The sequence below is a fragment of the Petaurus breviceps genome, unplaced genomic scaffold (genome assembly GCF_028583685.1).
Source record: "Petaurus breviceps papuanus isolate PSGF00001 unplaced genomic scaffold, PetGlider_PUasm1.0 90650, whole genome shotgun sequence".
In the NCBI taxonomy this organism is placed as follows: Eukaryota; Metazoa; Chordata; class Mammalia; order Diprotodontia; family Petauridae; genus Petaurus; species Petaurus breviceps.
In genome coordinates this window covers 2,089,503-2,115,999 of record NW_027187299.1, presented here as the reverse complement: position 1 = coordinate 2,115,999, position 26,497 = coordinate 2,089,503, and the positions used below count along the sequence as shown (strand labels likewise).

Below are 26,497 nucleotides of genomic sequence, written 5' to 3'. Positions count from 1 at the left end.
TTTCTGGGTATCTCTTCTGCTATTCTCCTTTTTACATTATTGTTATTCTCCTTTCTACATTGTTGTTATTCTCCTTTCTATTTTATTACTTCTCTTTACAGTATCTAAGATGATGGATATAAAGAGAGATTTCTCCCTACCCCCAAATGATATTTTTATTAGAATTCTAAGACTCCAGACAAAAACATTTCACTAGCCCTCATTGACTCCATCCCTGGTCAGTTGCCCATCACTTCTATATTTTAAGTCATGACACAGAAATACAAATCCTGTTCTCAGATAGCATCTATTTAACCAGCTACTTGCTTCCTCAAATTCTGAGCCTGCCTTTTCTAAATCCCCTGCCTTTGATTGACAGCAGTGATAAAAACACCATTAGGGCTAAGTTTTTCAATTTCTTCCCAAAAAAAAACCATTGCAGCCTTTAGCAACATTTCCTAAATTCCTTCTTATACTATTATTTGCATCTAAGTGAATCCAGAAATGGATTGTAAAAATAGTCTGTCAGGTCTCGGGATATTATTTTTCATTTCACACACACACACACACACACATGCCTTCCTTTTCTTGTTATCAAGTTGAGAAATAGCTGCCTCAGTTTCTCTTCCTCAGAAAGGAGTCAGGAAGCTAAGTCTCCTTCTCATCTGACCCTTGTTAGGTAATAACTCACTGGTCTTCTCTTGAGGATATATATTATCATTTCTTGGAGGTTAAGTAGTTACTTCTTGCTACTTAATGACTCAAATTAAGTTATTCTCTCTCCTGACATTATTTCATGTTGGCTTAGATACAATGCTTTGAAACTGTGACTATCAGTCAAAATTAGGAGTCATGATTTCTCATGCCACTCTAGAAAGGAAAAGAAACCAAGGAGTGCAAATATCTGATTTATGGAAGATGAGATCCATGCAATAGTGCCAAATGAGTTAAGCTAGGCTGCCCCGTGACTTCAAATCTAGAAAGTTGCAACAGGGAAAGAATGATGAGTGCAGTTTCCTCTTCTTTGGGAAGAGTTTACTATTTCTTCAGTGATCCCTCTCATTCTTTTTCTCTTCTGTCTCATTTTTCTACTCTCTGATTATCAGGATTCTCCTCTGTCTCTTCAGAAACTTTTCCTTCTCTGTTTTCTCATTATATACTCTATTTTGATTTTAAAGGAACATTTAGTTCCCCAAATAATCTGAAAAATGGCAAAGTATTCTCTGAGCCCCTCTACCTCCTCTTCCATAAGGAAGATTAGGCTGAACTTTGGGCAAAGATAAAGTCAAAAGATGATGGAAGATAATCATTGAGCATTCTACTTAAGACTAGAGAATTCCTTCTTCTCTCCATGCTTTCTGGAAGCAAGACCCTCAGTCCTTTATTGTTTTTTCTCTTTATGGCCCACTCCCCTACTTAGTACTTTTTCACTCCTTTTTGCTAACTTAAAAACCACACTACTTTCCTTTCTCTGTCCTGTTTTTCTTTCATTTTCAACTCCATTTCCTCAGCTTTCCCCTCATTCTGTTCCTTCTCCTACAGCCCTTCTCTTCCTGAATCTTAACGTGACACCTTCTTTTCTTTCAACTTCTTTAATCCTCCCAAATTTCCATTTCGCTAGTCCAAACTCTGACCTTTCCAGTTCTAAAGCTCTCCAAATCTCCTTCATAATTCCTTTTCCTTCAGGACAAGTCCTTCTCCAGAATTCACTTCTGGGAAATCCCCATACCAGGTCTTGCCCTCATGACTGAGCATCAAGCTCTGATTACTTTCATGTTTTAGATATGAAGAGATCTACTAATTAGATTTCATCATAGCAAATAACACTGCTGTTGCAAAACAAAACTAAGAAAGTCACCCAACCACCCCCAAACAGAAAAGTAATTACCTTTCAAAGGACATATTTTGTTGACAGTTTTTGGTTCACTCCCCAATATTTTATGACTTGCACAACACAAGGAAATGACTTTTTTGACCTTTCTTTCCCTGTTGCAACTTGCTAGATTTGAAGTCATGGGGCAGCATAGCTTAACTCATTTGGCACTAATGCATGGATCTCATTTTCCATAAATCATATATTTGTATTCTTTGGTTTCTCTTCCTTTCTACAGTAGCATTAGAAATCATTACTCCTGGGGCAGCCAGGTAGCACAGCAAGTAAGAGCACCGGCTCCAGGGTTGAGAAGACCTGGAGATCAAATCCCAGCTCAGACACTTAGCACCCACCCAGAAACACCTGGCCGTGTAACCTTGAGCAAGTTACTTAACCACAATTGCTTAAGGGCGGCCAGGTGGCTCAGCAAGGAAGAGCACCGTCTCCAGTGTCAGGATGACCTGGATCAAATCCGGGCTCAGATACTCAGCACCACACCCAGAAATAACTGGCTGTGTAACCTTGAGCAAGTTACTTAACCCCAATTGCTTTAAAAAAAAAAAATCATGACTCCTAATTTCAACTATAGTTGATAGTCACAGTTTCAAATCGTTGTATCTAAGCCAACATGAAATAATGTTAGGAGAGAGGATAACTTAATTTGTTTCATTAAATCCAATTTTTCCTGTAAGTATGCAGGTTAGGGTAAGGAAGATAGTTCTTTTATACTATTAGCTCTTTTCTTTCATTCCACTGTTTGCCAGTGATAAAATTTCTAAGAATAATGAACAAAGGTGTTAACTTAATCTTTTTCCTCTATTTGGTCCCAGTTCTGTAATTGTATTGATATAAAGAACTCTCAGCAAGGAGACTTCTTTTCACAACATAGATCAGTGACTTAAAGTCTTAGAGAGTTGCATGGACCAATATGAGGTTGTAACTTCCCAGAGTCACAAAGTCAATGTGTATCAGAGACAAAACTTGAATCTAGGCCTTGCTAACTCCAAGCTCAGCTTTCTATCCATCATAACATACTACATCTATAGATGATTGATAAATAGATAGATAATTAATATATGAGAGGCAGGCAAATAGATAATAGATAAATAGATAATTGATAGATGACAGCTAGACAGAAAGATCAGAAAATAGAGACAGACATATAGATAATACTTGTACAAATAGGAACCTGCACCAAGGAAGGCGGAAGTGACTTGAGCTCAAAAGTACATTGTGTCAGGGTGGGCAGGTAGCACAGCGAATAAGAGCACCGGCTCCAGTGTCAGGATAACCTGGGGATCGAATCTGGGCTCAGACACTTAGCACCCACCCAGAAACACCTAGCCATGTAACCTTGAACAAGTTACTTAACTCCAATTGCTTAGGGGCAGCCAGGTGGCTCAGTGAGTAAGAGCACTGACCCCAGTGTCGGGATGACCTGGGGATCGAATCCGGGCTCAGATAATCAGCACCACACCCAGAAATAACTGGGCGTGTAACCTTGAGCGAGTTACTTAACCCCGATTGCTTTAAAAAAAAAAAGTATATTGTGTCTTCTTTTCTCATTTAACTTTTTCATTACATTTTCTTTTAAAGGAAAAGATGTGGTAGATTTTTCCTTATTTGAACCATTGGACTGTTTTACTATATTTTTTTAGGGAAAACTAGATTTATTGCTTTTAAAATCTTTCAAATTTCTATTTTAATGCCAGAGTAATGCAAAGGGATACCTTGAGACTAGATTGCTAGCTAACATTAGAATGTTATTTTAAGTTATATAATGAGAATGTTATATAGCTTCAATTCAATTCAACAGATTTACTGACCCAAGGTTATTACTTTATCCAAAGTCAGAACCAGGTTCAAGACTCAAGCTTCTCTGAATCTTAAAGCCAGGATCTCTGACTTCACTCTCATTTTACAAGCTGTATAACACCAACTATTCATATAACTTTTTTAAGGTGGTAAAGTAGATAGAGTACTGGTCCTAAAATCAGGAAACCTCATCCCGAGTTCAAATCTGGCCTCAGATGTTACTATGTGATCCTAGGTAAGTCACTTACCCATTTACTTCAGTTTCCTCATCTGTTAAATGATCTGGAGAAGGAAATGACAAACCACTTCAGTATTTCTGCCCCCACCCCCCCAAAAAAAGCCCAAGTAGGGTCACAGAGACACACATGATTGAAAGGGCTGAATCACAAGAGTCAATATTATATTCCTAGACAAGAAATTTGAGTATGCTTTGCATTTTCTAGCAAGATATAAGCTATACTTAATAGTTTTAGATGAGAACATTTGTCATGATAACTCAGAATTTTATTTGAGATAGTAAAAGATTATCTCTCATAATAGAACTATAAACCATTCCCTAATTAATGGCTATAAAAAGGAATTTCATATATTCTCACCATCCTTTCTTCACCCCTGAAGGAAAAAAAAAGAATCTTAATTCTGATGAATGTCAGTGCTTAGCAAAATCAGCAAAGATGCTGATTTGAGACACAAGTCCATATGTTTTAAAGCAATCAGTAAAGAACTGAAGAAAGGGGGTGGCCAGGTGGTGCAGTGCATTGAGCACTGGCCCTGGAGTCAGGAGGACCTGAGTTCAAATCTGGAATCAGACACTTAACACAAAAATAGCCATGTGACCTTGGGCAAGTCACTTAACCCCAATTGCCCTACCTTCCCTCTCCAAAAAGCAAAAGGAAAGAAAGAAAATAAAGAAAAAGAACTGAAGAAAGGCTATTAGCTTTATGGAAAAGAGAGCTGGCCACCTTCTGCCCCATGGACAGGGACTTTCCTAAGCCATGGAGCAATGTGCACTATCTCTAGAGAAGAAGTAAGTGGACAGGGCAGCTAGGTGGTGAAGTGAAGAGAGCACCGGCCCTGGAGTCAGGAGGACCTGGGTTCAGATCCAGCCTCAGACACTTAACACAAAAACTAACTGTGTGACCTTGGGCAAGTCACTTAACCTCAATTGCCCTCCAAAAAAAGCAAAAAAGAAGTCAGTGGACAGATCTATATAAGGGTCAGGTGGGGAAACTGCTTGTTTACCATCTTTTTCCCTGGGAGGTGGGGGACTGATCTGCATCAGTTCTTGTCTTTGGGATCCACCAAACCAGAATTTCAGTTGATATATAACTTAGCCAAAAAGTTAAATTAAACAACATCCATGAATCCCACCCTTCCTCCATCTACAATGCTTGAAGATGCAGCTTTTATTATAGTTCTCATCCACTTACCAACATCAGCTTAAGTTCATTTTTTTTTGCCCTAATACTCATCAATAGTTTAAAATATGTTCTTCCTCCCTGTGGTGCAGCACTCACACCTGACATGTGCTCCCCCCGCCCACAGCCACAGCCTGGGATCACTTCCAGTCAGCACCACTAGGCCTGGCTTCCAGAAACAGCAGGATGTGGGGGAGGGTTTTCTATCTTCCCACACTTAGTGGTCTGCTATTCCTTAGATGAAAGTTTGTGAGGTAAAAGTTCTTGAGGTGAAATTTCTTGAGGTTGTAAGTGAGGTGGAAATTGAGGTAAAATTTCTTGAGGCTAAATCCCCTTCCCAACAGAGCTACCCTCAAGACCTGCTGCTAATTAATTCGGTGGAATCAGGTCTGGAGGTGTCTTCACTCAGGTCAAACCTCAGCCCCTGGAGGTCCCATCTTTTCTGAGGTCCTCTCAAGTTGTCTTAGGAGGACAACTTCTTTACTTCTTTATTTTTGCTGCTCTGTGTTCATTTCATGGCGATTTTCTGTTCATTTGTGGAGGAAATCTGGAGAGCCTAAACATTTCTCCCCTACTCCACTATCTTCTCATAATTTCTTCATAGTTCTCATAGTTCAGAATATGTTTTAATGTACACACAAACTCATATATCACATGTGTGCATATATGTGCATGAACATAATATATATTTATATATAAGTGCATACACTATGATAGTTAACCATATTATAGGTTTAGTGAATCACATAGTTTTTTTGGCTATGCCTTCTGATCAATATATAATCCATAAATGTGTCATTATGGTCTAGGCCTGAGGTTTCATTAGTATAGGAAATTCCTTCTGCCTGTGAAGATTGGTACCTCCTTTCTACTAGTCTGAGAGTGTTCTTTGAGGGCATTGAGATTTCCAATGACTCGCCTACATTCACAAAGCCAAACATATCATGGATAGGACCCAAGCCTTCTTGATTCTAAGGTAAGTCACTTATCCATTAAATCATGCTGCCTCTCAAAAATGCCTACACATATGTAGAGTGTGTATCAGTCATGATCCTTGTCAGTAGTGTTGAAAGAATAGTTATTTCTATAAAAATGTGTTTTTAAAAAGACTAACACATGAGTGTAAAGTGTCATATGAAATCTATCACTTACCCCTGCAGGTGAGAATCATAACATTTTAAAAATTATGAGAGATCTTGGAGGTCATCTAGGTCAACCTCCTACCCAAAGCAGTCTGATAGGTGATTATCCAGTCTCTACTTAAACACTTTTAGTAATGGAGAGAGCAGCAGACTTAGAGTTGGGAAGACCTGAATTGAAATCCCACCTGTGACACTAGCTCTGGAATTTTGGGCAACCTCTCTCAGCCTCAATTTCCTCATCTGTGAAATGGAGATTATCCTTTTCTTATAGTACTTACCTCATAGAGTTGTTATAAGGATCAAATGAGATCATCTATGGAAAGCCCTTCATCAAACTTAAAGCCATTTTGGAGCAGAAACTAAAATATAACCACCTTCAAAGGATGTTGCAAAAAGAATTCTTCCATTAGGTGTGTGGTTGAACTAGGACTCAGACTCTAGGTCTACACAGAGATTGATTCCATATCAAGACTATTTACAAAATTATGGAATCTAAGATTTGGAAGCAACTTCTAAAGTCATATGATCCAATACCTAACAAAACAACAATTACATCTACAGCATCTACAACAAGTGGCCATCTAGCCTCTTCTTGAAGTAAAGCCTACTCCTGAGTCAGCCAATTACACTTTTGGATGGTGCCAACTGCTTAATAACTGTGTTCTTCTACAGCTCTGAGATTTGTCCTTGCTCTCCATTTTTATAGTTAGAAGAGATACTTAATTGGATTGCCTACAGCCCTTCTAAACTCTTTGGTTGTTGTTGTTCAGTCGTTTCAGTCCTGTACGACTCCTCATGACCCCATTTGGAGTTTTCTTGGCAAAGATAATGGAGTGATTTGCCATTTTGTCTCCAGCTCATTTTACAAATGAGGAGCTGAGACAAACAGGGTTAAGTAACTTGTCCAGGGTCACATGGCTAATGAGTATTTGAAGCCATATCTGAACTCAGGAAATTGAGTCTTCCTTGACTTCAGACCCAGTACTCTATCCACTGTACCACTTAGAAGCTCTACCTTTTACCTAAGATACAACTCTACCTTGTCCAATATATTTTACACACAATAGTAAGAATCATTTTACTATACATTAGATTAGGGTCACAGCAGCTCTCACCTAGACTATTATAATATCTTCCTAATTGGCCTCCCTGTTTCTATTCTCTTTCTTCTCTAATCCATCTTCCATATAACTGAAAAAAAATTCATCTTCCTAATGCACAGTGCACTCTCCTGCTGGAAAACCTTTGGCACTCTAAGTTCTGGGGCCATATCTGTTTCTCTACCTTATAATTTCCAAGAAGGTCATAGAGAAAGTAATTTCATCTCAGTGTAATTCAAGGAATCCCTTCTTCCCTATCCTTAATCAAGGGGAACAGGGAGAAGATACCTAATCTTCCTCAAATATTTTCCCAAAGGGAAAAGAATGGTCACTGAACCACTTTTAATGAAACCCAGGAATTAAGTTAAAGTGATAAAAAATGCTCAGGTAAGGATAAGTAGGGCGGAAGAATTAAAGAGTTAATGACATGTACCCTAAGATCGTGGTAAAGGTCTAAGGACACTCTCCAGTAAGGAAGAGAATGCTTTTAAAAGCACACCTTGGGGCAGCTAGGTGGCACAGTGAATAGAGCACCGGCCATGAAGTCAGGAGGCCTGCGTTCAAATCTGACCTCAGACACTTGACACTTAACTAGCTGTGTGACCTTGGGCAAGTCACTTAACCCCAATTGCCCTGCCTTCCCCCTCCAAAAAAAAGAAGCATACCTTAACCCTAAACATAGTAGGAGCCAGCTAGATGATGCAATGGATAGAGAACTGGTCCTGGAATCAGAAAGACTTGAATTTAAATACAAACTCAGTTCCTCAGCAAGTCAATTAACGTCTGTTTGCCTCCGTTTCCTCTCCTGTAAAATTATATACATATATGTATATATGTTATATTACATATATAATATGGCTATATATGTGTGTATACATGTATATATGTATATATGGACATAGATATAATCACTTATACAGCACTTACCTCCTAAGGTTTTTGTAAGAATCAAATAAGATATTTGTAAAGTACCTATCACAGTACCTGATATGTAAGAGACATTTAATAAATGCTTGTTTCCTTCCTTCCATTTGTAAGTTTTGGCAACATTCCCAAATTTACCAATGTAGTAAATTCTGTTCAAAGTCAAGGTCAGGATCAGCCAAAGAAAGGTGGTTATAAATACCAAAATGAAGAGAATAAAAAGTCCCAAACTCTTCACTGTATATGTTGGCTTTGAATACTAAACAAGGAAGGCATTTCTTATTCCAAATCCAGAAATTTTATCTCAACTAAATAAGAGATAAAAGATATGATGAAATGTTTGGGTCATTTTATGACTGATGTCCTCTGAAGATTGTTGTTTGATTTGTTTTGTTTTGTTTTTCCTTATTGGAAAGAAAAAAAATCCTTGGAATGATAGTTTGCCTTTTGTTTTCAGATGCCCATTACTGCACCTTAATATCACTCATCCCTGCCTATTGATCCCTTCCTTTTAACAATGGAAAACACTTAGACAAAGCCAGCCACCATAGCAATTGTGTAGGTGCCATTTGCCACGTCAGTGAGCCCTGCCTCTCTACTGAGAGAAGAAACCTCTGTTTCCTTATCAGTTCTCTAGGACCAATATCATTTATCAAAATGCATCAGAGTTTTGCTACAGCTTAGCATTGTTTGCTTTTGTGGTTGTTAATGGTGTTCAGAACCTGTAATTTTTCTGCTGAAGAGAACTCACAGTAAGGAAGATCCCTTGACTAATTCAGCTATTCAGCAATTTAGTTTAGAGACTTGGGGAAGGCATTGAGAGGTGGAGTGACTTATTGCTCAGCATTACAAGCACAGGATGTTTTAGAGACAGGAATTAAACCCACATCTTCCTTGAACTCAGGACTCAAAGGCTCCATTATACTTTAATTGTCACATAAATAAAGCCACAAGTATTAATTGATATATTATCTCATTGTTATTAGTATATAATTTTTATTGTACTAAGTATATCTGCCCATACTAAGATATCCATGGGGTCTCAACCCACAGTTTAAGAAGTGCTGAAGGGGTCACGAGTAGAAAAAAGTTTAAGAAACCCTAGACTGTAGACATTCTAACAAAGTGGACTTAAGTACTATCCTGTTAAACTATCTCCATACCCAGTGATATACTGCTCTATGTTCTTGAGAATAAATGCTTACTTATTTATTAAATAAATATCTGGGCCACTAAGGGAAGCTGAGAATTCCAAGTGAAAACTTTCAGGTTTTATGTTCAGCAAAAAGTGAGGAAGCAGTCACTGAAATGTGTACATACAGGTGGTACAGTAGCTAGAGAACTGGCCCTGGAGTCAAGAGGACCTGAATTCAAACCCAGACTCAGACATGTACTGGCTGTGGGACCCTGGATAAGTCACTTCACCCTATTTGCCTCAGTTTCCTCATCTGTAAAATGAGCTGGAGAAAGAAATGGCAAACCACTCCAGTATCTTTGCCAAGAAAACCCCAAATGGGGGAGAGGATTCTGGGAAGATGGTGGAGTAGGTCAGAAAATTCCAAGCTCTTCAGATTTCCCCCACAAATAAAACAAAAAAGCACCTCAGGGTGAATGTAGAGCTGCAAAAATAAACAAGAGTTGGGGCAGAAAAGTGCTCTTCCCAGGACAATGGGAGAATAACAGAAGAAAAATCCCAGGACGGAGGTCTGGTTCCTATGAAGTATACCTCCAGGCTGGTTTCATTAAAACAGCAAGCAGCAAGGACTGGGGCTAACTGGGTTGAGAGGTGGCTTCAGCTCAGTCACAGGAATTTTCACCTACAGTGTGGAGAGTCAGGTGTTTGAGGCAGGGAAGATTGAGGAAACTCCTGCTGATAAGGAATGTCAGATCCAGCTATGCTGCTGAGACAGGGCCTTGGGCGGAGTTCTTGGTTTTGGTCCAGGCCAGACGGGAGAAGTGAAGGAGGCCTTGAGGCCAGAGACACCACCCCTCTCCCATACCCCAGGACTAGGGGCAATTACAACAAGTAGTTATTAATAAAAAGTAAAAATGAGCAGACAGAGGAGAAAGAACACAATGAAAGAACGTTACTTTTGGAATAGAGAGGACCAGGGTTCATCCTCAGAAGAGGATACTGAGCAAATAAGTCTCTCCTACCACAACAAACAATGTCAAATGGTCACCTGCCCAAAAACAATTCATAGAAGAACTTTAAAAAGACTTTAAAAATCAAACAAGAGAGAATGAGGAATTTTTTTTTAAATAAGAAAAATCCCACAAAAAACAAGAAGATTATGAAAAGAAAATTAACCAACTGGAAAAGGGGATACAGAGTCTTAAGGAAGAATATGACTCCTTAAAAATTAGAATTGGGGAAGGGGAAGCCAGTGAAGTTATAAGAGACCAAGAAATAAGAAACCAAACTAATAAAGAATGAAAAAAATAGAAGAGAATGTGAAACATCCCATAAGAAAAACAACTGATCAGGAGAACAGATCAAGAAAAGAAAATATAAGAATACTCAGACTACCTGAAAGCTATGATCAAAAAAAGAATCTTGATACAATAATATAAGAAATAATTAAAGAAAATTGTCCTGAATTGTTAGAACAAGTGAGGAAAGTAGAAATAGAAAAAATATACTGATCACCAAACAAAAGAGATCCTACAAGAAAAACCTATGGGAATATCATAGTCAAATTCTGAAACCTCCAGCTTAAGGAGAAAACGTTATGAGAAACAAGAAAAAAAATCAAATATGGCAGAGCCACAATGAAAATCACACAAGACCTAGCAGCAACTACACTACAAAGCCACAGGTCTTGGAACACTACATATCAAAGAGCAAAAGAATTAGGGTTCTGGTCAAAAATATCATATCCAGCTAAATTAAGCATAATCTTGAATGGGAAAAAAATGGACATTCAAAGAATTGCCAGATTTTCAGGATTTTAATTGCAAAAAGACCTGAGCTTAATAGAAAATTTGACATTACAGAACCCAAGAGAAATATAAGGTAAATATCAAAGACTCATTACAAGGGACTCAATAAGGATAGACTGTTTACTTTTTAGTGGAGGAAATAGAAACTTGTATGTCTAAGATTACAATTAGTAATTGGGGATTTCAAAAGAAAGATTGTGGGTATAGCTGAGTATGATGCTACTCTAAAAAGTAATATCTAGAAAAGGTAAAAGGAGTAAATATCTTATACAAATGAGGTACAAGGAGAAGAACTGATACAGAGGAGTTAGATGGGGTGAGAAGGGACGGTAGTTCTAGACCCGTACTCTCATCAGGAATGGGTTAAAGAGAAAATAATATATATATATAATTTAGAAAGAAATAAGGCAAAGGGGATAAGGAGAGGAAAAGGGAGGGATTTTTAGATAAAAGAAATAAGAAGCAGAAGAAATAGGATAAGATGGGGTATAAAAGGGTGTTTAGATTAACAGGAATAGAAGGATAAGGGCGGGATCTTTGGAGGAGAGTAGGTTAAGTAATAGGAGGGTAGCAGGTAGAAGCAAAGTAGAGGAGTCAGGAGGGATAGAAAATAAGAGATACACACAAACAAAATAAAGATTAGAAGTAGAATTTATTAGGAAAAAAGCAAAGGTAGTAATCGTGATCTCAGACAAAGTTAAAGCTAAAATAGACGTAATCATAAGAGAAAAACAGGGAAACTACACTGTATGTCAGCCATATTAATCAACATTGTTTTAGACTATTTAAAATAATTAGATAGTATAAGGTCAGAATAGTGCTGTGGCATAGGAAATAATGACTTGGTAGACTCAGAAAACTATGGAAAGATTTGGACTTATGAAGGAAGATGGTATCTACCCTCAGAGAAACAGAGGACAAGCAAGTATTGTACGGTCTTACATAGATGTATATGAATATATATGTTTATGTATAAGTATGATTATAGATACCTATGTGTATGCATGTGTGTATATGTGTTTGAATATATATGTATGTATATGTGTTTGCATATGTTATGAGTGCATATATATTATATAATAAATCATATAAATATATCCACATTTAATTAGAGCCTTCTTGGGTGAGGGAGGGAAGGAAGGGGAGGGAGAACAAAATTTAAAAGTGCACAGCAGAGAACAAAAGAAAACTTTCAAGGAAGCAAAGAAAAGATTGATAGCTCTGAACACAGGTAGTATTTACTATATAGACTTTCTTGAAATGGAAATGTATTGCTGTATATTTTGAATTCTCTTTTATGTTCTGCTATGCACATGACAATTTTTTCTTTTCTTATGTTGTATTTAAGTTTTAATATTTAAGTTTATAATATGTTTCTTCTTTTCTTATTGTGTATTTAAATTTTCGTAGTTAAGTTTAAAATAAATTAATTTTAAAAAAGAAAACCACAATTGGGGTCATGAAGAGTCAAACACAACCTCTCAGAGTTGTTGTTGACAACCAAAAGAGAATATTTTTGAAGTACTTGGCAACATAATAATTGCTATATAAATGCTAGTTACTTTTGTTGTTGTTATTTACATGTCATAATTAGAAATATTTTATGGACTTTTTACACTTACCATGCATCTTCCTATTTCCATTTGCTTTACTCTTAGTTTTACATATTTTTAGAAATTTACATTTTTAGAATTTATAAATTTACGATTTTAGAAATTACATATTCTACAATCCACATACCATCACTGGGAGAATATTAGTGTTGCTTATGGCAGCCAACTCTTTGGATTCATGAGCAAGTATTATCAGCACTGCCCTCCCTCAAACATGATACAACTAAATCTCCTTCTAATCAATTGTGGGGAGGGTTTATTTTCTATCTGGATTGCCAGTCAACTAATCAATCAATCAACAAGTATTCCTTAAGAACCTACTATGTCCCAGGCACTCTACTAGGAACTGTGGATACTAATACAAAGGATGAAACAATCCCTATTTACAAGGAGTTTGCATTCTAATAAGACAGACAAAATGTACATATAAAAATAATTGCAGTGTAAATATAATGTGAATAAATATAAATGTGTACAAGGTACTTAAATATAAGGTAGGTTGAGAGGTGAGCACTGGAAGTTTGGGGAAAGGGGTCAGGAAAGGCTTCATAAAACATATGACATATTAAAGGAAGAGATGAAGCTGCTCTGGCTGGATCGTAGAATGTGGGTGTGGGAGTAATATCCAACGAACTAGAAAATTAAGTTGAGGCCCACTTGTATAGGGCTTTAAAAACTAAACAGCAGAGTTTTTTGGGTTTTTTGAATTTTAGGAGCAACGAGAAACCAGTGGTGTTGATGAAGTGTAGGAGTCACATGGTCAGGTCTGTTCCTAGGAAAATTACTTTGTTAGCAGTGTGTAAGATGGACTAGAGTGGCCAGGCATGGCGGTGAATGCCTATAACAACAGCTGGCAGAGAGGCTGGGGCTGATGGATTGCTTGAATTTGGGAGTTCTGAGATAATCAGGCATATGTGCATTAACACCAATAGTGTGAGCCCCAAGAAGTAGGGGTTGAGGGAGTTATCAGGATGCCTAAGGAAGAGCAAACCAACCCAGGTCTGAAATAAAGACTTTTATGCCAATCATCAGTGGCAGGGGAGGGGACACCATAAAAGGCTTCTGCTCTTCTAGCTTAGGCAAAATAGAGACACCTAGTGGCTTTTTGTTTGTTTGTTTGTTTTTTGTTTTTAGGATCAACTAGAACAGGAAGAGATTTGACCTAGGGAAGCTAATTAGGAGGATATTGAAATAATCTGGGTGAGACATGAAGAGGGCCTAAACTAAGGTAATGTGGTCGGTAACCATAAAAGTACAGAAAACACTTTGGATACAAGGGTTGCTGTAAACAAACAAACAGCAATATTTGGCAATTGAACAAATATGTGCGGTGAAGGAGAGTGAGGAATTCAAGAAAAAGGTGAGGTTACAATCCCTGGAGATGGGAAGGATGGTGGTGCCTTTGGCAGAAATGGGGAAGTTTCGAAAAGGGGAAGGTTTAGAAGGACAGATAAAAAGTTCGATTTTGGATATGTTGCATTTTACGTCTCCAGGACAGCCATCTGGAAATATCCAAGAGGTACTTGGTGTCCAAGAGATCTGATGGACTAACTCAACAAGCTGCCCATCCAATTTCATGTCACAGTCTAGACAGTATGTGTTTTTATCTTTTTTTTTTTTCCCCCTGCAGGTGGTTAGAACTATGTTTTGAGTTGCTGTGGATTTCACAAGGGAGGTTTTGTGGCACTCTGGGGCTAGATGCAGCTAGTACAATGTCATATACAAAATTAGCATAATAAAAAAGTCCTGATGTGTACAACAATTCTCCAGGGGCTCTTTATAGCTGATAGAATAAAATACAAACTCCTTAGCCTACTGTTTATGGCCCTATGCAATCTGGCTCAAATCTGCCTTTTTAACATTATTATCCTTTATATATTCCATATTCCTGCCAAACTGGACCACTAACTTGTCCCTAATTTCATCCTGTACTCTCCCCTGCATGTCCTGCTTGCTGGGAATGGCCTCCCTTTGAATCCCCAGACACTGAAGTCATTGTCTTCCTTTGAAAGAAGGTGCAAAAAAGCACACACACAAAAAATTTTCTGGGGTGGCTAGGTGGCACAGTGAATAGAGCACCAGTGTCAGGAGGACCTGAGTTCAAATCCTGGAGTTAGGAGGACCTGAGTTCAAATCAGACCTCAGACACTTAACAATTCCTAGCCATGTGACCTTGGACAAGTCATTTAACCCCAATTGCCCTGCCTTTCCCCTTCCAAAAAAAATAAGAAAAAAGAAAGAGGGTACAAAGAAAGTTCTGACTCTTCCATGAAGTTTTCCTTTCCACCCCCCCCCCCCAATAAAAGTTACCTACACTTCCTCAAATATTCTTAGAGTCCTTTTCTGAATTTCTACTTTGCCCTTATCACATGCTACCTTATATTTATGGACATGTCACATCCTCATCTCTGCCTCCTGCCTTCCCCAGGCTCCTTCCAGACTCAGGTCAAATCCCACCTTCCCCAAGAAGCTTTTCAGTGTTCCTCTCCCTGACCACTCCACCCTGAGACACTCCCCAGTGCCTTTCCTATGAGTTACCTTCCATTAACTATATGTGTGTTTGCATATGCATGTGTACATGTATATGCACATGTATGTATATACACGTGTATACATGTATACACATTCACACATGTGTGTATGTTTGCTTATATGTGTACATATATACACTATTTTATATGTACACAGTTCTTCACCTAATGTCTTCCTAATTAGAATGTGATCTCCTTGAGGGCAAAGACCATATTTTTGCCTTTCTTTGCATCCCAAGCAATTAACATAGTGCCTAGGAAATAACAAACACTTTTTAGATGTTTATTGACTGACTGACTGACTTCTAAATTTCATAAGCACCTTCATACAGTGTGATTTTTAATCTTTTGTCTCCAGAACCCAGCATAATGCTTTATGTACATTAATAGATATTTAATAAATGTTGTTTGAACTGAATAGAAGGTTAATCTACATATAGAAACTTTCCCTGATTCTTGTCTAGATGGACCATCAGACAGAGCCCTGGACCTGGGATCAGGAAGAGCTGAGTTCGAATTTGATCTCAAACGCTTACTATGTGACTCTGGACATGTCACTTGACCTCTGTCTCACTTAGTTTCCTCAACTGCAAAATGGTGATAACAATATTAATAAAAGTAGCAATAATAAAAAATGGCAAATTCCCAGGGTGGTCATGAGGATCAAAGGAGGTGACATTTGTGAAGTCCTCAGCACAGTGCCTGGCATACAGTAAGCACTTAATAAGTGCTTGTTCCCTTTCTTCCCCTTCTCCTTGCCCATTATCTGGAGCTGGAAAGATCCTGACAGATCATCACATCTAACCTCTCCACTTTACAGATGAGCAAACTGAGAGCCAGGGAGTCCATGTGACTTGTCCAAAGTCACATGAGTAGTAAATGGTGAAGTCAGGATTTGAACCCAAACTCTCTGACTCCACATCAATCAATGAATCAATCAACAAACACTTATTAGGTCTCTACTATGTGTCAGGCTCTGTGCTAAGGTCTGGAGTGACAGATAAAAGTAAAGGGTCTCTATATTCTAATAGTGGAGACAAAACATAGATACTTAAGTATATGCAGAATATCTGCAAAATGAACGTAATTTGGGGGAGGGAAGGCACTAGAAACAAAGAGGACCAGTTTTTTCCACTCTTCCCTGCTGTCTTCTTTGATTATATATATATGTGTGTGTGTGTGTGTGTGTGTGTGTGTGTGTGTGTGCTCTTCATAAGAAAATTTGATATCCATTCCCTCTATATAGCTTTCTCATATCTGTTGCTAATAATTGATCAATCAGGGGAGGCTAGGTGGCACAGTGAATATAGCACCAGCCCTGGAGTCAGGAGGACCTGAGTTCAAATCCGGCCTCAGACACTTAACACAAAACTAGCTGTGTGACCTTAGGCAAGTCACTTAAGCACAATTGCCCTACCTTCCCCCCTCCAAAAAGCAAAATAATAATAATAATTGATCAGTCAATCAATAAGCATTTTTTCCAAGCAGGGTGCTAAGCCCTGGGGATAAGAAATAAAGGGGAAGAAATCTCTGCCCTCAAGAAACTTACAATCTAATGGGAAAGACAATATATATAAATCATAACATACTAGATATAGACAAAATAGATGGAAAGTATGTCCAGAAATAGGCTTTAGAAAAAGCACTTTGAAAGCTATATGGAGAATGGGTTGGAGTGGGGAGAGACTTCAGGGAGGGATGGATTAGATGACTATTGAAGTAGTTCAGATAGGAGGGGATGAGGGATTAAACTAGGGTAGTAGCTGTACAAAAGGAGATAAGGGTATGTGTGCACAAGATATCGTACGGAAAGAAATTACAAGATTTGGCAACTGTTTGAATATGAAGAGGAGGCACGAACTGAAATTGCTTGTACCTGGATGAGTAGAAGGATGGTGGTACCTTCAACAGTAACAGAAAAGTTTAGAAGATAGGAAGAATCAAGGGGAAAATGAGTTCGGTTTTGGACATGTTGATTTTAAGATGCCCACATCCAGGGTGAAATATGCAACAATCTACTTCTTTATACATGCCTTAAGTGTTTCTCCTCACCTCCCTCAATTGTCTCTTCCCCATCCCAAGAGACAGCCTTAATTTTCCTCATGACTACTTAAAACATAAGCTTCCTTGAAGCTTTCCTTGATTAAATGCAGCCGAGCTCTGGCCATTTAATTTATATTAGGTTCCCTTCAATATTTATATCCATAGCTATAAAGTTATATAATTGGCTTTGTCATTATAGATTGTCATTGACAAATTACTCTTATATATGTGCCTTCAGAGGCCAGAGACTGCATAAACAAAGAGACTTAACAATCGTGGAGTATAATTTTAGTTATCCTGTCCTTAGGAAAATTCACAAATTCTGTATAGTGTGCATATATGTGTATGTATTTACATCTATATACCTACTGATAAATATTCTAGTGTAAGCAAGGCTAGGCAAGGCAAGGCAACAAACATTTATTAATCACTTACTCTTCCAGGTACCATGCTAATGAAGCACTAGGAATAGAAATAAAAGCAAAAAGATAATCTTGGCTCTCTAGAAGCTGGTCCTGTGATTTCTTTTGATTAAGGAACTCCCGGATGAGGAAGCTCTGTTTTAGTAGGCTGGCTACTTCTCTATATTTATACAGTCTTAGTTGTTTAAAGCATTGAAAAGGTAAATAACTTGTCCAAAGTCATAGCCAGTATGTGCCAGATATAGAATTTGAATACAGATCTTCCTAGCACGAAGGCCAATTCTCCATCCACTATTCGATGCAGTCTCTCATAACATAAACAAAGATTTTTTTTTTCCTCTTCCTTGGTCCTATACACATTTGTGGCACTATCATTCACTTTTCTATTAATGTCATGATTAATTTGCTGAAATTTTGTAACTTATGGAATGTGAAAATATTGTCATGAAAATTCAATGACAAAGCATCATTGCCCTATTGGAAAAGAGATTATCAGTTGATGTTGCATACCAGGAATCTGCAAAACTGCAAACAATAAACTGTGACTATTCAAAGTTTCCTGTATTCTGTTTCTGTTTCTCCACAGTGCCAAACCCAATGCCCTACACTAAGTGCCGACTCAGAAAGTGTTGAATGCTGACCAGCACTCCATCCCATAATGCACACATCTGAAGATGTCCTTTGGTTTCCAACTGTAACCACAATTTACTCTTTATAAATATAACTCCACTTCCTAGGCTGCCCAGTATTTAAAAAAAATTAAAAAAGGAATACTCCTGTTTCAGAATCATTTCCCAGCTGTTCTTTACCAACAGAATTCCATCTCATCCCAACCACATCATTCTGTATTGATGGAGAGCTGGAACTTTGGGATAGGAGGGAGGGTTGTGGTAAATGAGAGAAAGCTCCAAAGGTAGAAGGAGATGCAAAAATGGGAATGGGAGAAAAAAAACTAAAAATAGAAAGAGAATGGGAGAGGGAGAGAGGAGAGACAGAGACAGAAAAACAGAGACAGAGAAAGAGGGGGAAATGGGGGGAGGGAGGGGAGGGGAAGGGAGGGAGGGAGGAAGGTGAAAGAGAATAATGAACAAGAAAATTGATTGGAATCTGGACTTGGAAGCGGGGCACCTTCATCACCTAGAGATTAAGCCATCTTGATTTATTCTTAGGAACAAATTCTGCCTTACAATAGAGGAAAAGATTACTTACCAGAACTTTTAGTGCCCCTTCCACCTTTGTATATGATAGATATATGACTTCATCCAAGTGGGTACTCTCTCCATTAACACAAATCACTTTAGATATTCACTAGCTATGTGACACTGGGCAGCTCATTTGGCCTTTTTGATCCTTCATTTCCTCATCTGCAGAATGGGCATATGTAGAGAATTTTGTAAACCTTAAAGTACCATATAAATGTTAACATATTGTATAAATATTAGTAAATATAGAATCATTACCTTCCCATCTTTTTTCCTTTTTTTTTTCTAGGGCATGACTTGGCACTTTTATTTTTTAAATTACATTTATTTATTATTTTTAGTTTTCAACATTCACTTTTATGAGATTTTTAGTTGTAAAATGCTTCCCTTCCCTCCCCTTTCCCTTCCCCAAGATGGCATGCAATCTGATATAGGCTATACATGTACAATCATGCTAAACATATTTCCATATTAGCCATATTATGAAAGAAGAATAAGAACAAAAGGGAAAACCCCAGTGGGGGGGGGGGAGAGAAAATAGTATACTTAGATCTGCATTCAGATTCCATAGTTGTCTCTAGATGTGGATTGCATTTTCTATCATGAGTCTTTTGGAATTGTCTTAGATCACTGCATTGCTTCTTCTCATCTTTTTCCAATGAGCTTTAGATAGAAATGGACCTGGTAAAGTTGCTATCCTGCTATTAATCTTTTATGTTCAATATTATACAGACTATTATTGTGTAGGTGGATAAAGCAACAAGTTTTTTGGTATCTGATAGGCTTACAGAAAGAGTCCCTTGGACACCAAGGAGCAGACAGGAGAAGATGGATTATATGTACCTCATTTTGTTCCAATATGTTTTTTCAATCTTCTCTGCTAGCCCTCTAAATTTGAAAGGTTTCTGATGTATGGAACCTAGAGATTATGTATATTTGTCCTTAAGCATTTATGGATCAGTGTTGTTGTTGATTATGGGAAATAGCTATTTTTCTTGTTGCAACACCTCATCCCAAGGATTTCTTTTCCATGCTTTTCCATAAATCCTCCCTGAGGGTTCTACCAAATGGACTGAAAAGCTTCCTCTTTTTCTTTTTGTACTTTGATGGGGTTCAGAGGGAGGGGTGAGGTAGCACATTCTGCTTCTTTGGTTTTTTGTCTTGCTGTCTGACTCTGAATGACATGATACACTACTTCAGGCAATATGTGTTCTGACTGACCTCTTTTTTTTTTATTAAATCTCTTCTCATTTGCAAGTCATTTTTGGTAATAAGCAGGACCCTATTCATATGCAGGGCAGCTAGGTGACACAGTGGATAGAGTTCCTGGAGTCAGGAAGATTCATCTTCATGATTTCAAATCTGACCTTATACACTTACTAACTGTGTGACCCTGGGCAAGTCACTTAACCCTGTTTGCCTCAATTTCCTCATCTGTAAAATGACCTGGAGAAGGAAATGGCAAACCACTCCAGTATCTTTGCCAAGAAAGCTGCGATTGGGGTCACAGAGTCCAATATGACAGAACAACAATGACTCATTCCCAGTGTGCCTCTTTTCCTCTCACCTTAGGTTCCTTCTAATTTCAATTCTTCTGAGACACAGCCATAAGCATCGTTGTGAGGATGCTGGTGTTAAAGTGATGCACTTTTGCAGTGGCAAGCAGCTCAGGATCATTGAAAGTACTGCATAATTTTCCAAATGCAATCCAGCCCCATCTCTCTTTCCCTCCCACTCATTCCTATAGCCCCTTCTCTAACAAGTGAGCTTATTTTTAACCTCATCATCAGAGTTGGACAGGGTTCTCCCTGCCTCCCCTGAACAACCCCTCAAACTAAACTTTGATTTCCTGCCAGCTCCACTCTACCTTCCCCCACGCCAGTGAATTTCCCTTTTGCAGTACCACTCACCACCTTTCCCTGAGAATGATTAAGCCGGTTGCCACTCGCTCCCTCCGTCAGTGCCATTCTCGAGAGGAAAGGGCTCTTTCGGAAACTCTGCCAGCTTTCTTCTCCCAATCCCAAGAATAAGAGTAATTTCCCCCTTTAAAAAAATGACGAGAGCTTCCCCGTCCTAATGCATAAGGCTGATTAGAATGCAGCCATGCACGCCAGAAGAATTTGCCCTGCAGTAGAGATTGTGGGAAAGGGATCCCGACCATAGAAATGTACTCCCGGTGTGCTACTTTGGGGAGCTGCAGCCAAGCAGTATGCTATTTTCCACCTTGTAGTCATCCCAGGCGTAGTAATTAGAATCAGAAGCTCCGCTGCTTCTGCAGAGCGCATTCCTTAAATATAGATGTAAAGGCTTTCTGTTGTTGTTGTTTTTTTTTTTTCTTCTTGTTTGGCAGAGTACAGAGAGAGTACAGGGTTGCCTAACTATTGCTGACAAATCACAGTTAGCAGGGATGAAGAAAGAACTCTCCAATCTGAATGGAGCATCAGGTAGGGAGGTTTATCATTGCTCTCTGTAAAAATATTGTTTCAGGTTATTGTTTATACTACTGTCACAGCCAAGGACATTTGTAATTGTACACAAGAGGGGGAACATTTTTCCCTGACAAGCTGTGAGAAGATATTATGATTTAAATACATATATATTTCATCTTTTTCCAGAAATTAACTGCAGAAGTAACAATGGCTGAACCAGGTTTCTGAAAATATAAATGATGATGGTATGATGATAAATCCTACTCAATCATATTAATTGCAAAACCGTACAAGGACACAGCTCTTAATCAAGTTACTGTCATAAAGAACAGTGTCTGAAAATGTACTAGTTTGTTCTGTCTTTGATTGGGGGTTGCTCTAATTGGTTGCTCTGAGAAGCACTCGTTGGGTTTTGCAGTACTAGTTATCCAGAGCTTGAGTTTAGGCATAAGAAAAATCCCAAGAATTATTTTTGAAAATCAAATCTCGTCTGAAATACAGTCTCTTCCTCCAGCAGATAAAAGACACTGCTGTTATATATGTTTCATGCTGTGTGACTGCCTAAAGTAGGGGGACTTAGCAATTAAGAGGTTTTCACCCCACTGTAAATACTAACTGTTCGTGCCAATAGCATGCCCTGTAGGACCTGGATCGTGACTGGTGATGGAAAATCAAAAGGAATAGACCAAATCTCCCAGATGCTGGGAAGTCTGAATCTCTTTGCAATTCATTAGAAAGATTGAGCTTGTGAAAACTGGGAGCAGAATTGACTTGTGGGTCACACAAGGAAGTATTAAATTAGGGACAAGTAAACCAATATAAGTAAGATAAAAACTCTAAGGAAGTATTTTTCAACAACACTTCCCCTCCCCCATCCCTTCAAAGTTGACTTAACTTCATCTTTTTGTGGATTTTCAGACACAGATGCTCTTGCATTTCCATAGTAAATGGAAAAAGAAAATTACAAAACCCACTGCAGAAACTGATCTCTGCTTAGTCTCACTTTTCCATTTATGCAAAACAGAAAGGCCCCCAGATGTCTGGGGATTTCAAAGTTATCTATTCCTTAAATTAATTCAAAGGACATAAGTACAGTACAGAGGAAGGAGTGTTTTCATCATGGTATATATAATGGCATAATGGGTGGAGAACTGGCCCTGGCATTAGGAAGAGCTGGGTGGGAGTCCCATCTCTGACAAATACTGCCTTTTGTGACCCTGGGCAAGTCACTTAACCACTCTGTGCCCCAAGGAATTCTCTAAGACTGTAAGTTGCAGAGCATTGGTGAAAAGAATTTCCTCATCAGAAGTTCCTTATATTAATGAAATCAAAGGTCTAGTATTTTTTATTGTTTTTTTTTAAGTACAAAACATCCTCAACTCAGAGGGAGGAAAGGCAAATCTATTAGGGAGATTGCATTTACAACAGTTTTTTTTGTTGTTTTTGCTTTTGCTTTTGTTTTTGTTGCTGTTGTTGTTTCGTTGTTTTACTGTTTGTTTGTTGTTAAGAATACCTGGTCCATCATTTTGGTTAGGGTCAGCAAATGTTTCTCTGGTCTCTGAATTGACTGTCTACTATTCATAAGATTTCTCTTGGTCAAGACTGTGATGAAGTGAAATACAGAATAATCATTTTATACTCTCAAGTTTAGCCCCTACCAAGGTGGACTTCAGCACTGAGACATAGCTGTTGTTTGTTAGTAAAAACAAATTGGAAAACAATGTGATCTAGAGAGACAGAGCTTGTCTTTAAGTCAAGAGGAAGAGTTGGGTAAGAGTGTTAGCCCTGCCATACATGGTGTTCTTAGATAGGTTAGCTCATTGCTGAGACTTCCTCAGCTTCTTCAGCTGTTTCTTTGCCCACCTACAAGACAGCAAGAAGAGTGCCTGAGATGCCGAGGTGGAAGGCAGCTCCTACTTTTCATGGGGCCTCTCTCTGGCAGAGATTTGTTCATTTGGGTAGGCTTTGAGCAGAAGGTATCTTTATATCACCTAAGGCAGCCCTTTTGAAATTAGGAACAAAGGACCCTTTCCTAATTCTTTAGCTTGGAGCAAAAGCAAAAAAAGACAACCAAATGAAACTTAGACCACTATAGAGGTCATACATTGAACTTTTAAATAGTTACATAGGAGAGTCACCAAGGATGGACAAAAATGGATGGCTTGTGGCCTGCATCACTGTAGGGAATACCACTATAGAGGAGAGCACTGATGAATTAGAGTAACTGAATATTTGAATGGAAATCATTTTGAACCAGCTGGGGTAGAAAATGCCTCAGCTTCCTCAAGGCATGAAACACATTATCTTTAGAGAATGCTATAGGCATGAAGCATATTATCATTAGATTAAAACTGGGGCCATATTCATTCTTTTTTTTTTTTTGGAGGGCAATTGGGGTTAAGTGACTTGCCCAAGGTCACATGGCTAGTTTTGTGTTAAGTGTCTGAGGCTGGATTTGAACTCAAGTCCTCCTGACTCCAGGGCCAGGGCTCTATTCACTGCGCCACCTGGCCGCCCCCATATTCATTCTTTAGAGACTTGATGAGTAGGGAGGGACCTCAACATCATTCAGATGTTTGCATATTACCTCCGCCATTAGACTGGGAGTTCCTTGAAAACAAGCACTGGACATGATTTTTTTTATCTTTCTTTGTATCCTTAGCACTTGACACAGCCAGGCATGAGGTATTTACTTTATAGTAGAAATTGATTGACTGTCTGACAGATTGATTAGAACACAGATCTTCTGGTTTCCAACCCAGCATTTTTTCCATTCCATTTACTTAAAAAGAGTTGGGTATTAAGATTCAAAAGTTTCAATCCTCTAGATTAAGAAAGTTGGTTTCTTTCCTCTGTGATCTTGCTCCTTGAGTCTAGAGGGTAAAATTTTTGCTTTGTTCGACCATAGTTCCTGACTTTGTGCCTTACACTTTGGGAGTAGAGGGGTGGGGAGGAGTATTGCAGGGAAAGGGTCTAGGCCTGCGATTTCGTTGGGAAGGGAAATAAACATTCCTATAGCATCCACTATGTGCCAGGAAGTGTAATACCTGCTTTTACAGATGATATCTTATTTGATCCTCACAACAATCCTAGAAGGGGCTAGTATTATCCCTATTTTACAGATAAGAAAACTGAAGCAAACAAAGGTTCAGTGACTTGCCCAAAGTCACACAGTAAGTGTCTGAGGCAAGATTTGAGCTCAGATCTACCTGACACCAGACCCAGTGTTCTAAATACTGAGACATCAGTGGCCTCTATGTTGGTATAAGGATTTTCCAGTGAGGAAATCCCCTCCACCAATGCAGTTTTGCAACTGCTTTACAGATTACAGTATTGGTGAGTTGCCAGGGTGCCAGAAGAGGGGCTAAAAGTCTGGTCTTCCTCATCTAAAGGGCTGGTTCACTATACCACACGGCCCCACTCTTATACATAAATAAGCCCTTAATGTTTGTCATTTTGAAATGAATTTGATTCAATGGATATTACTCCTGCAAGCAAGCTATCATAGAATTTTACTTTAATTTTACAAAATTTTATGATCAAACTTGATCACAGATGTAGTGTTTCACTTAAAGCTAATAATCACTTTGCTGGGAAGCACTCTCCCTTCTTCAGACTTTCTGCTGCACTTACATTGTCACATGCAGTAATTAATTTTTTTTCTAATTGTTTCACATTAGAAGTCTGTCTCCTCAAACTGATGGTAAGCCTCTTAAGGGCAGGAACATTGCCTTACTTCTTTTTTTTCCCTGTATCTCTTGTAATCCCTATTGTAATAGGAAGATGAGTGCTCTGTGAATGACTTATTAATTAAATGGCAGCAGATTTGTTCTCTATTTCCGGAAAAATTAATTACAAATTGCCTGGTTCCCTGGATTCCTACTCCCCTGCTATCTGCTTGCTTCCATTTGTCATCACAAAGTTTCTCATTCTGAGATCAAGTCAAGTCTAAGCCTGATGAGAAAGTATGAAAGCTAAAAAGTCTTGCATTGTTCTTTGTGCTGGTCCTTGTCACTCAGGACTCCTTGCTTAGAATCAGTAACCTGACTTCCTTTATCCTTATTCTGTTAGATTGTGAGCTCTCTGAGGACAAGGACTGTCTTTTGCCCCCTTTTTGTATTCTCAGCACTCAACACAGTACATGATGCATAGTAGGCATTCAATAAATGTTTACTGACTGATTAGTCCACATGACTGGACCCCCAGAGCATATACCTTTCCCAGTCTCTTAACCTAAGTCCTTGTCTCTGCTGCTTAACTCTAGTTGGTACTTTCACTGAACTCCTCAAAGCTTACCCCTTGCCTACCACTCCACATCTTACCAGTCTGTTCCTCCTGTTTTTTCCCGATGTTAGCTGCCAGCCAGCCCCCTTCAGTCTAGACACACTCCAATTCTGGCCCCCATCAGCCTACACAACTCCAGCACTACCCTGATCTCAACATGACACCTACTACCTGAACCTTTCCCTTCCTCCTTCAAGGCTGAAGGGCATGTGCATGTTCAGATCTGCAAAGTAGCAAAGCACTCTGGTAAACCAACAGTAATAGCTGAAAAGGGAGGGGAAACTACCACCCACGGAAATTGACATAGAGAAATTGACGTGTCTATCTAATGAGTGGGCATCAGAAACATAAGCTGAAAGCATTTCCCAATGCTCTGGGCTGGGAGAGGGAAGGGGAAATAAAGGCTTTCTCTTTCCAAATGGTGAGGAAGGTGGAAAAAACATTCCAGGATTTTCTGTGTAGTTCATTTTTCCCTGACAGGTAGAACATCACTGCAGAGGCAGTGCACAGCAGAGACAGAGAGAGAGAAAGGGAGGGAGGGAGGGAAGGAGGGAGGGAGGGAGGGAGAGAGAGAGAGAGAGAGAGAGAGAGAGAGAGAGAGAGAGAGAGAGAGAGGAAGGGAGGAAGGGAGGAAGGGAGAGAAAGGAATTTTCCTGACATGTACCCCAGGGATCCCATGATATAATCCCTAAACAAGGGGGAATGAGGAGAATGAGGGTGGCAGATAGCATTACTGACCCAGTGTTCATAGAACTTGGGTAATGAAAGGATCAATGCAA

The 26,497-nt window shown here is 38.8% G+C and overlaps 1 protein-coding gene and 1 long non-coding RNA gene across 9 annotated transcripts in view; one reads left to right on the top strand and one right to left on the bottom strand.

Annotated features, from left to right (window-relative positions):
• The window catches only part of LOC138143620 (uncharacterized), a 61,718-nt gene extending 40,671 nt beyond the window's left edge, over positions 1-21,047 (bottom strand). For both annotated transcript variants that reach the window (XR_011163754.1, XR_011163753.1), the window contains exons 1-2: positions 20,916-21,047; positions 19,013-19,167 (exon numbers count right to left, since the gene is read on the bottom strand). This is a non-coding gene — a long non-coding RNA (uncharacterized lncRNA). The remainder of the gene's footprint in view (positions 1-19,012; positions 19,168-20,915) is intronic.
• The window catches only part of SLC35F3 (solute carrier family 35 member F3), a 543,673-nt gene that overhangs the window by 278,421 nt on the left and 238,755 nt on the right, over positions 1-26,497 (top strand). Inside the window, exon 1 of one of the 7 annotated variants that reach the window (XM_069064857.1) lies at positions 21,312-21,449. The exons of 5 other annotated variants lie outside the window; for them this stretch is intronic. Coding sequence is in view for 1 of the 2 variants with exons in the window: in XM_069064858.1 (XP_068920959.1) it covers positions 21,413-21,449 (37 nt within the window). In the remaining variant the exon portion in view is untranslated. Of the gene's footprint in view, positions 1-21,311; positions 21,450-26,497 lie in introns of those variants that run through there. One more of the 7 variants, XM_069064858.1, reaches the window with a different exon arrangement.